This window comes from Camellia sinensis, chromosome 1 (genome assembly GCF_055761805.1).
Source record: "Camellia sinensis isolate YWXY chromosome 1, ASM5576180v1, whole genome shotgun sequence".
NCBI lineage: Eukaryota > Viridiplantae > Streptophyta > Magnoliopsida > Ericales > Theaceae > Camellia > Camellia sinensis.
This window is the reverse complement of record NC_138961.1, coordinates 4957027-4969075: the sequence shown is the minus strand read 5'-3', so window position 1 is coordinate 4969075 and position 12049 is coordinate 4957027. Positions and strand designations below refer to the sequence as shown.

At 35.4% G+C, this 12049-nt stretch overlaps 1 protein-coding gene across 6 annotated transcripts; it reads right to left on the bottom strand.

The window, feature by feature from the left end:
* Positions 1 to 647: 647 nt before the first annotated feature.
* LOC145789264 (uncharacterized) lies at positions 648 to 10945 on the bottom strand. 6 transcript variants are annotated; one of them, XM_082871309.1, is made up of 8 exons: positions 10749 to 10945; positions 9769 to 9857; positions 9242 to 9274; positions 8934 to 9049; positions 8293 to 8371; positions 5101 to 5130; positions 1171 to 1295; positions 648 to 963 (listed from the first exon to the last, which is right to left on the bottom strand). In XM_082871309.1, the coding sequence occupies exons 2-8, from the start codon at positions 9791 to 9793 to the stop codon at positions 898 to 900; spliced, it is 474 nt and encodes a 157-aa protein (XP_082727435.1). In that variant the 5' UTR covers positions 9794 to 9857; positions 10749 to 10945; the 3' UTR covers positions 648 to 897. The 6 variants fall into 6 exon arrangements, with proteins under 6 accessions (XP_082727435.1, XP_082727440.1, XP_082727448.1 ...); XM_082871314.1 differs by having other exon boundaries at positions 9769 to 9892; positions 10749 to 10886; XM_082871322.1 differs by lacking the exon at positions 10749 to 10945 and adding an exon at positions 10620 to 10652.
* Positions 10946 to 12049: the final 1104 nt, after the last annotated feature.

Genomic DNA, 12049 nt, shown 5'->3' with positions numbered 1-12049 from the left:
ACCACAATCACTATCTTCGTCGCCATCACCACACCGCCTTCACTTTCACCTTTGTCCCACCGCCAACAAACATAAAAATTATAAATTTACGATCCATATTATGAGCATATAGAGATTTTGAGTGTATTTAGAATTTGCATTGCCACCCCCACATCACCACACTTTCACCTCCCTCACCCACTTCCTCCACCCCTTTCCCACCGCCTCCATTTCTTTCTGTACTATTCCAGTGCATCCCCTCCATCACAGCCTCCCTTGTGAGTCACCATCTCTCCAACCATCACCACTTTTCTTTCTCTAACAAAATTTCCTAAACCCTCCCAACAAAACAAATAATATAAAAATATAAAAATAAAAATGCATATATGGTTGTGCATAGTTGACTATTCAACATTGTAAAAATTAATTGAGCTCTGCCACCAAGCGTGTAACATATCCAGGATGAATTCTGAAGATTATTACAGGGTTAGGCTGTTAGGCATGCAACATATTTTTACATACACAAACTTGTCCAACCTCATCTAACCGGAAGCTTATTGCAAGCAACATATATCTGTCTGCTGAACCATAACACGATATTTTAAATTACAAAGCATTTCACAAGACATGAAATATAATTGCTGACATCTCTCACTTGCACACCCTAATTTAGCCAGAGCAAGAAAATTTTGGCTCATTCCAGCTCCTTTAGATATATATCACACAAATAATATAAATATTAACATATCACACCAAACTCTTAACTAGCAAAACTACTTAAAATGAAGCATTGGTTGAACTGGATAATTACTCCATCCATAGATACAATAGTCTCCGATCAGATGCATAATTTATAGATTTCAGTGTGGTTCAGACATTCATCAAGTAGTTGTGAACAACATCACAACATTTAGTAGCCTATTTAAATTGGGGACAATTGTTGCGCATGTATTCACACGTTTCTTTCTCGTTCTCGCTAAGGCACTGCATGATTGAAGAAAAGGAAAAACAAATGTTATAACTCTGGACAACCTCGTGATTATGTAACACTAACAACTTGTTTAGTAAAAACACAATCGATAATTTAAATAATTAGTCCATGTTATTCATTCTCAAGTAGAAAAAGCAAGAAACGGTTATTTATATCACATGAACAAATATGTACAAGCTCCTAAAATAAACACAATTTACCTTCTTGTAAATCTCATAAGATATTCTGCAGTATAGAGGGTCCTTTTCCCTTTCATGCCACAAGTAATCTATAGGACGGTCAAAACCTGCAGCAGTTGCCTTTTTCTGGAGAGATTCCTTATATTCTGCATTAAAAAGCAAGATCCAACACAATTCAACCATGTATATAACAAATTGTTTTGGGTTAAATTACAAATATACCACTGAGGTCTATCAAAAGTACAAATTTTCTCATAATTTGACAAATTTCAAATATCCCCTGTCAACGATTGTCTCTTAAATTAATAGAATTAATAGATAATGTAAATTACCTAATCACCCTCCAATACCTAAATAAATTTACCCTAATACCTACACCTCCTTCCTCCATTATGCAAACCCATGTCCACCCTCATCCACTCTCCTTTGCCACCCCCACCCCTTCGCATGCTCAACAGATACCCTTTTGCAGCCATGGACAAGAAAAGCTGGAACAATTGCCCTCTACACTGGCTTCTCTCTCAACTTGTCCTCAATCCCCCTTTGTTCCTTTTCATTTTCTCCCACTTTATCATACCACCATCCACAATTGGCTGAACACATACTATTTTCTCATGAGATGAAGTTGTTGGAACCTAAATAGCACAGAGACAGATGTGCCAACATTCCAATTTTCAAAAAATGTAGAACGCGACATTTTTGAAAAACGTTAAAATTTTATATTTTTTACAAATTTATTATGCGCCATATGCAGTGTTTTAAAAGGCGCGCATAAGCGCGAGGCACAATGAGGCGCACCCTTGCGCTTCAAACTAGTCAAGGCGAGGCGCAGGCACGGATTTTTTTTTCGAGGCGTGAAGCGTGGCCTTCATGGGCTTTACTTATTTTTTTATTCCAACTATTGATTTAGTGCTTTTTATTTCTTGTTTGAACTGCAAACTAGAAGCTTAGTTGTTTTGAACTTTATGTGGATGATCTTAAAAGTTTAGGTTTTTGGTGCATAAGAATGTAATACTTTATATCTTTTGTTGGATATTATATTTCTAATTTTTAGAAGATTGAATGTTATGTTTATCAATCATTTGTAATGGTGAAGCTTGCTTTGTTATTTTTGGAATTCTATATATATTTGTTATGTTGAAAAATTTGCCAATTTAATAATTTTGCTTTTCTTCTACTACTATGCCTCACCTTGGTGAGGCGCACGCCTCGCCTCGCACCTCACACTTAAGCTATAGAAGACCTTATCACCTCGGTGCGCATAGAGCCTTTTAAAACACTGGTCATATATACAAATAATTTACTCAAAGAATTAAAAAAATATAACATAACTCTAATTACAATAAAAAAAAAAACAATACATTTCAGAGTTTGAATATCAAGATATCATTCACATGAGAATTACATAATAACGAATGCAGAACACTGTTATATAAAGGGGTTCATCACGTAGGACTTGAATAAGCAATGCAATAAACGTCACCAAAAGTGTTTGCATTATGTTGGTTAAATGTCTGATATTATAAATTTAATTTTTAATTAAAACAAGATGAAGTGTCAGACACACTTTTAGGAGTATCCAAAGCGTCTCGGTGTTAGACAAAACACGCTTGTTGGTGACTAGTTCAGTGGTGAACACATTGTGTTGTTGGTGACTAGTTTGGTGTGGATTTGAGCAAGAAGTGAGTGCATTTTGGCAATGAGGTTAAAGATGCACACCAAGAACACACTTCAGTCAGTGGTAGACCCGAAAATCTCGTTTAGGGGGGCCAAATTATATATACAACAAAAAATTGACTACGAAATTTATTCTATTAAATTCTTACCAAAGTTTAGTATTGTTTAATTTGGCTCTTCTAGGAAAATGGTTGTGGCGGTTTGGGGTAGAAAGGGAGCAGTTGTGGAGAAAAGTGGTGGAGGCTAAATATGGGTTAGCAAGGGGGGATTGGAGTACAGGGGAGGTGAAGCAATCACACGGGCAGAGTTTGTGGAAAGGGATTTGGTTAGGTCGGGAGGAATTTTGGAAGAGGGTTTGTTTTAAAGTAGGGATGGGGGGATCGAGTTCGATTTGCGAGGGATCAATGGTGTGGAGAGTTGGCTTTGGAGGTGAGGTTCTCATTGATTTTTCGCATTGCGGTTGATCGGGAGGCAACGGTGGCCTCCTGTGTACAAGTGCAAGGGTTGGAGGTGGTGTGGAATGTCGGATTGCATCGTGAGGACTGTTTGAGTTAGGATGGCCCGAAGACCAAAGGGGTTTTTTCGATGTATTCCTTCTATCATATGCTTACGGGAGGGGCTGGGGTGCCATTCCCGTGGAAGAGTGTTTGGGTGGCAGGTTGTCTGTCGAAGGTTGCTTTCTTTGTGTAGACATCATTGTTTGATAATCTGATTCACCGTGGCCATATTTTAGTGAACTGGTGTTGCATGTGTTGAGGGGTTGCGGAAACAGTGGATCATTTGCTTGTATGTTGCCCAGTTGCTTTACGTCTTTGGATGTTTATTGTTGTTATTTTTGGTTTGGTTTGGTTTGGTTTGCGTTCAACCAGGGTCGGTGTTGGCGGTTTTACAAAGTTGGCTGGGGGTAGGGTTGGGAGGCGGCATTGGAAAGCATAGAAGTTGGCTGGACATTGTTTGATGTGGCTGATTTAGTTGGAGCGAAATAGACGGGTTTTATGGGAGAGATGCGTTCGGTGGCATGGTTGGAACAACGTTTGTTCACTGTGCTGCATAGCTGGATATCGTTATCAATTGATTCGAATGTGCTATCTTTGTTGACTTCGTAGAGGATTTGATTCAGTAGTTGTTTTGATGCTCTTGTGGAGCTGTTTTGTGTTGCTCTTATCTATGTGTTTTGCTGACTAGTCTTTTAGTTGGTTTTGTATTATTTGCATCATCTTCATGTTTTTTCAATAAAGTTTGCTTATTTATCAAAAAAAATACTTATAAGAATTAGAATTGAACATTATTATTAAATTCGCAAAAAAATAAATAAATAAATCAAACAATAAACACTTGACATTTATGAAACAAAAAGTATGTACAAAATAAAAAATAAAAATAATAACATATACTAAATACTTTATCACAACGATTATAGCCATACTGGTCGTAGCTAACACCAACTTGAGTCATCGAATACCAATTTGGTCATAACCAAAGTCACTACAATAAGTTGTAACTAAAATCACTTTTACACATAATCAAACATAATAATTAGACTTAACCAATTTTTATTTAATAATTTGTTAGCCTCACTAAGACAATGGCCTATAACTAAAAACCATGATGACTCATAACCAACACCAATTTAGACCATAATTAGCATATGGTATACACCACGTGTATTGCATCATAACCCTAACTAAAGCAAATTGAGATTTTTGAGGGGCCAACTGTTTACAAGTTATAAAACCAAGAGCAAATATTACATATTTTACAAGAATTTTAAAATGTTTGAAGGGGCTTGGAAGATACTTGCCAAAAGTTCGATACATTGTCTCACAAGGATGTAGCCTTGCTGGTGTTTGCAATTTGCAATCATTAACAGAGTTGTATATGAATTTATATAATAATGAAAATAAAATGAAAAAGTCATTTCTTTTCCTAATAGGGTGTGGTTGAGGGAGGAAGAGAGGGAGAAAGGAAGAGAATAGGAAAGACAGAGAGAGAAAGGAGCAAAGTGTTTAGGTATGTCAAAAAATAAAATTACTAACATCATCTACTTTTGCTAGTTGACCTAAAGGTTGACAAACAAAGAATTGTCATGTGATTTGAAACATCGAGGGGCAGTATTTATTTTCTAGAACCTCAAGGGGTGTATTTATAACTTTCAAAACATTTTCTAAATAAAAATAAAATGAATAAACATAAATCAACACCACTATAGAAGTTTGAAAGCTTTAATTAGAAAATGAAATAAGCAGTAGCAAGAAATCAAAATGTCAAACTTACCCTTTAGATGTTGTTCCCATCTTTGAGCACCTAAGATTTGGGGGGGAAAAAAACCGTAAATAACTGAAATATGACATCTATAAAGATCAACGAGGTAAAATTAAGCTACTTGTGCCATCAAACAAATGTTGATGACTTAGAGCATGAGAAATCCAATTACAGCATACGGTGTTAACATTAATACAAACAAGCTTTTCCAAACCAAAAAAAAAAAAAAAAAAACTCAGTCAACCCAAACCAATATATATATTAAACAAAAGCCTCTTGCTGGCCACTCCTTGTCAAAATTATTGCAAGCTTCAGTCTGCAAGAATTTCCAATGATAAGCTTCTAACTAAGATTTCTCGTTGGCTTATTGGAGATGGAACTTAAACTCACTTTTGGACAGATAACTGGCTGTTGGATAAGTCATTAATAGAATATGCTACAGTGACTCATCTTTGCTTTCCTAAAAACTTAAAGATTCTTTCAGATATGAGGCCAATCAATCTTTGTAACTTTAGTTACAAGGTGATCATGAAGATCCTATCCAACAGGCTAAGTTGACTTCTTCCTGTCATAATCTCGACCACCACTCTCTTGTACCACTAACACAAAACACACACACACGCACAAAAAATATATATTAACTAACTTACTTTAAATGTACAGGTATCCTCAAGGAAGTTGGTAGGAGAATGGTTATGGACCTGTGATGACAAGTGCACCCCTGCAGCCGCCTTAAAGACAAGTTTGGCGATAGACTGAGATCACAATTCCTAATGAACATATCAAAATCCTTCATCCTTCAAGTAACTTATCCCCACTGATCTTCTTTGAAACTACCGTAATATTAAACTTAAAGTCACCACAGACACCAACTGGGAGAACGCAACACAAAGAGCAACTAACTCCTCCTAGAAGAAAGCTATTAACCTAGGATTGTTCGGGCTGCAAACACTGGTAAACCCCACTCTCTCCTAAATCCTTCCTCCCTCCTCGTCATGGTTACCAGATTCCCCTTCCATAAGTCCAAAGTAACTAACGGCAGCATTAGAATTGCAGCCATCAACTAGTATAAGATCCTTACAAGGAAAAAGTATATCATCTCAAGCCCCGATGCAAGCATCTCTCAGAGGATTGGAAGATTCAGTATCAAAAATAGAAAGCAATAATGCCCCTTCAAAGCCAAGTACTCATATGATCATACCCATTTGATTTGCATACACTAAGATCCATTTCAACGGTGAAAACACCATTACCATTTGTTCCCTCATTTCCTTTTTGTATCAATCCTTATGAATGATTTTTCCCTTGTTCTTGATCAAAAGCATTGTTGAATAAAATCACTGTATCAAAGTTGGACTCTTGCAACGCTGAGATCGAGTTTTTGTTGTGATCATCGCCATCCAAAGACTCATCTAAGAAGTCATCAGATTCACCACAATCCCCAAATTTCGCCAGTGCTTGACAACCACCAAAATATCCTTCATCAATGTCTTCCCCATGAATTGATTGAATACCCCCGCCATCATCACAAAAATCCTCTTGATCAAGATCATCCTTCATAAAGCCTTCATGCATAACCATCAACACCCCTTTGCAACTTTTCACTAACCAAATCACCAAGCTCGAGCCATCTTTCCTGTTCTTGAAGCAACTGAAGATTTCCTATTGGAGAAACACCATCAAGAAGTCTCACTTCCGACTGATCAAACCATATTGATCGAATAAAACAGGACCATCAATAACCTTTATAACTCATAAGAAACGTTAACCCACCTTATCAATGGTTTAAAAGGCCAAAGCTTGCATGCCTACATGATGTCTCCACAAATATAGTTATTTTTATGTAATTATTGTAGCACACCTCTCCCCCCACCCCGAAGCCAGCAGTTTTCTTTCAATTCAAGATGTTTTGTTTACAACAAAATTACAAATTACTAACATTATTAGCTCCAATGATTGGAGCTGATAATGTTAGAAATGAATAAACTAAGATAGTTTGGATATGTACAACGAAGTTGATAGACGCAACACTAAGATAGTGCAATAGGATTATTGCTAGTGGAAATGCTATGGGGAGTGGAAGACCTAGATTGACATGTGATACAATGGTGAAGAAGGATATGAATTTACTTAAGCATATGGCCCACGTAGCCGACCCCAATTGATTGGGACAAAAGGTTTGGTTTGGTTGATTTGGTTAAGTACCAAATAAGTTTCAACCTAAATCCGGATACAAAATTCCCATACACTATGAATCAATAATAATTGGCCCACATTTTTCAGAATGCATTCTCTATTGAATTACCAGAAAACCACCTGACAAGTTAGCATTAATCACAGCTTTATAAATTGGGATTCATGTCTAGTTTCCAAACCTAATCATTTCAGCCCACCATAGGTTTCTCATTTTTACTTTCTCCCTTCTTAATATTACACACTGTTGTATCCATTCATCAAAAATACACCATGTTGTCTCCTCTTTGTTTCTTTATCTCTCTTTAGAAAGTAAACTTCTTTAATCACAACCCAAATAGCTTGCATTACATGTTTTCTAAACCTTAAGATCCAACTTTCACCAGTCCTAATCCTGAGATTCTTTTTACCACTAATCCATCACCGCCCCATGAGAAACCTTAATAAAGTTCATAATTGAAATTTATGCAAGCCGCTTTTTTGATAAGCAATAGTAACTATAATTTCAAAGCAAAAGCAGTCTACATTGTACAAGAACTCAAAGCAAACAAGTTTATTGACTACATTGCCTCCCAAGAAAATCAAAAATAAAATGAATCCAATAAATACAGTAAATTGGAAGGCCTACAACCATCTAATGACATCCCAAAAAAATAGTGATCAGCCGAATACGAACATGATTTTTGTCAACACGTGCTACTCCCACGAACAATCCCCCAAAAACCAAAACCTTAGAACATGGTATTTTGCATTTTAATGGATCAAAAGTCATATTACAATAGATAAAGACACCTTAAAATACAATCCTATACAACGATTGAACCTTCTTAGTTTTCCTTTTAGAATTGGTATGGAACTCTTGGTTTGTACGAAATAGAGTATAGAGTTTCTTGCATAATTAAAATGCAGAGCACCAAGAAATCATCATTTTATTCTTTAATATTTAATGGCAAAAGTGGCACCTCACAGGAAACAAGAAAGTTTATAGATATGCATACAAACCCCACTTACGTTCAAGACAAGATGCCTTCGTTTTGCGAATTTTTTCACAGTGTTTGGCATCATAACTGGTTAGAGTTGTGCTCTTGCACTGCATAATAGAGAAAGGAAAAAATATTAGTACAGCCACTGTACTTAAAAAGAAAATTGAAAAGGAAAACATAAAAGCTCTCCAAACACTCTTTTAGATAAAACTAAAATCTTTGCATTAGGAAAATTAAATCTTTGGATTTAAGCCATAAACCTATGACTCATCCTGGTGTAGGACGGGGCAGAGAAAGGGAGAAGAACTCAAAGTCGGCCACAGCGTTTTACTCTCAAATAGTATTCTTAAAACTGAATATTACAATGTCAAAACCCTAATATTTATATAACCAAAGTCTTATATTCTAATTAGGAAACCTAACCAATTAATATTCCTGGCTAACTTTATTCAATTAAATCCAAGTAAAAAATAATAATAAACTGCCAAGTACAATTATGGGACCAAAAAGACTTTGGACCCGTGGACTTCAACATTGGCTTCCAAATCCAATAATTGCCATCTAACCAATCAAGGGCTGCACCATCACATCTTCAACTAAGAAAAGAGCCAACAACTACTATGTCACCAATAACCATTCCGAATGACATTGAACTGTGAAAAATTGTACCTCTTCATATTCTTTGTCTACATTGTCACATGGATATAGCTCCGCCGTTCCTGGAAAATTTTCCAAGTTCTTGCTTAGAGCTGATAAACTCAATATGGCTGCAACTTTTCTAGTAACTACGAAGACAAAGAACAAAAGGATAAAGGTAAACACGTAAACAAGATATTATAACCGTAAAATAAAACGGAAGAAAGCTAGAGAAGTTGCTGAAAGCCGATCGCTACTTCCCTTAGAAATGAAAAGCAGGGAAGTCACTAGGAGCGATCAAGCAACTTCGCTTAGTATGAGAAAAATGGTTCACACTAAACTCTTTGAACCAGAAGAAGCTGAAGAAGATTTTCCTGCAAAAGACAAGAACAAAAAATTTGAGAAGAAAAACATGGAAAGACAATATCAAAAACAATTAACCTATAACATGAATTAGTTAAACTAAAGCATAAAAACATCAATTTGCAACGTAGGTTGAGGTTGTAAAAAACTTAGAAGTTCAACAAAGAACCTTTATTAAAATATATCCACAAACACAAACTGAGAAAGAAATGTCAATGATGAAAGTAAAACTAGTGATAAATCAAGCATAAAAAGTAACTAACAATATTTGTTTTTAATTTTTGGTTTCCAACATGCTGCAAGTTTTACACAGAGGCCATGTACCTTTTGTGAGAAGATCAAAAAGACACTGAAATTTTTAAAAAAACCTCTACCATTTTGAGCAAATGGTTTCAGATAACAAAAAGCACAAACAGATCGAAATAGGCAAAAAAAATATAATTAAATTATGTTTAAAGCGAGATAGAAAAAAAGAGAGAGATGGCAAAAGGAAACAGATACTGACCTCCACCACGAAAAAAACGAAACATGACTCCTTATCAACAGGAAGCAAGGTTGTAAAAAATTGAATTGTTGTTTTGGGATTCTACCAGCCTAGATAGGATCATCAAATCAAGAATCGTAAGATCCTAGAAGAAATAAAATATGTATAACAATTTTTATATGATTAATGAATACTATCAAAATTCAGAGAGAATGCAATTGAATAATAAAAAATTAATTAATTAAAACTATCTTTGAAAAAACAAAATTAATCAGATAAACATTCACAAATTGACCTAAACAAACTTGAAGATTTGTGAATTATAAATGTCGGTATGAGGAGATTCATTTGTTTGCCATGCTCACTAACGCTAACATTAAGCAATATGTGGTGTCCCTAAATCCGTATCCATTTTTTTTTTTTTTTTTTTTTTACAGTTTCTAGCCAAATCCCCTTATTTGACAATTAGGAGAATATGCGAAGAACAACCGTACCGAGTCCAGGTGGCGTGAGATAGGCCAAAGCAAAGAGCACACAAACAAGGTTGACAGGAAGGAAGGAAATTGATAATTGAATGAAGGCAAATAATTGAAGGATTAAACATTTGAAATTATAACAAACTATCAGTCTACAACAGCACAGCACATTCTTTCTCAGTTAATAGAACTGATTTAAAATGCTAATTCCATAACAACGACTCTCAGAGAAATAGACAAACTAATTCATAAGCATTGTAAATCACAACCATAACTCATTCTTCAGTAGAGGGCCAAAATTAATCATTAACAAGAAAAATAAGACCAACAAAAAAATACAGAAATTGTAATTCTATTGTTAAGAAGAGGCGGAGAAGATTGGCCAGGATCTCAAACCTAAAGGGGAAAAACCGGGAAAACAAAAATGCTGAACACGAAGAAAAAGCAATCAGCCCTAGCCTGAAAACAAAAAAAACCCCAAAAATAAACAGCGACGTGAAGAAGAAGAAAGAAGAAGAGATGTACATGAGGAGCGGAGGGTTGAATTGAAGATGTTCTTTCTTTCAATCGATTTTCTTCAAATTACGCCTTGCATTGTATGTCTCGCGTTGCTGCGATACATATACGGCTTATTTTATATTCCCCAAAAATATCCCATTATTATATTGGGTTTGTTACACTTCTAGGCTATAGGAAAATTAGGGATTCTTTGAGTCTCTCCTAAATAAGTGTATGTTTTAATTTTTTAAATTAAAAAATAAAAAATATATATATGATTATTTAAGATAATTTTTTAACTTTTTATAAAGAAATGTATATTAAAATATTATATAAAATAACAAAATTATCATTTTACCCTTACTACAATGAATTACCTCCTAACTTGGATTATCCAGGAAGCCAGACGGTGGGTAGGAAACAAGTATAAGAACAGATTGCCTACGATTCGAGATCGAACTGGATGTGTTGTTCGGCTCGTGGGGGCCACCACAGGTCTCGTTTTGATAATCGGAACCGTTCAATGTGTAGAAATCATCAAGTATTATATGCCTATAAAAAATCATGTTAGTCGGATATCGATAGTTATCTACTCAGATTAGTTTTTTTGTCAACCGTTAATTTCTTCACCGTCTATTTTTTTTTATAAAACTAATTTGATTATATAGTTATTGATATCCAATCAACGTGATTTTTTTACAAGCATATAGTACTTGACGAGTTCTACACATTGAACAGTTCAGATTATTAAAACGGGACCCGTGATAGGCCTCACGGGCCGAACAACACCATCATGTGCAATTTTTTTTGTGCACCCGCGTGACTAGGGGTGCAACTCGGGCGGGCTCAACCCGAGCCCAGCCCGAGTTTTTTTAGGGCTTGGGCAACTATATCTTGTAATTTGGACGGGCTTGGGCAGATTTTTGATGCCCGAATTGCAATTCGGGCTGGGCTTGGGCAAAACCAATGGCCAACCCGAGCAACCCGAACCCGAATTCAATTTAATATATTATATAAATTATATAATATATAATATATAATATATATATAATTTAATAAATTATGTAATATATATAAATTAAGTAAAAGAGTTAGTCTTAATTTTTATTTTTATTTTTTTTTTTGTTAGTCTTCTATTAAGTAAAAGAGTTAGTCTTAATTTTTATTTTTTATTTTTTTTTGGTTAGTTTTCTACCATGAGATTAGCATCTTTTATGTCTACCCTTAGATCTACCTACAGGTTTCTGAACTCGGGCAATTCGGGCAATTCGGGCAACCCGAGTTCAAAATACAAAGCTTGGGCCGAGCTTGGGCAACAATGTTCGGGT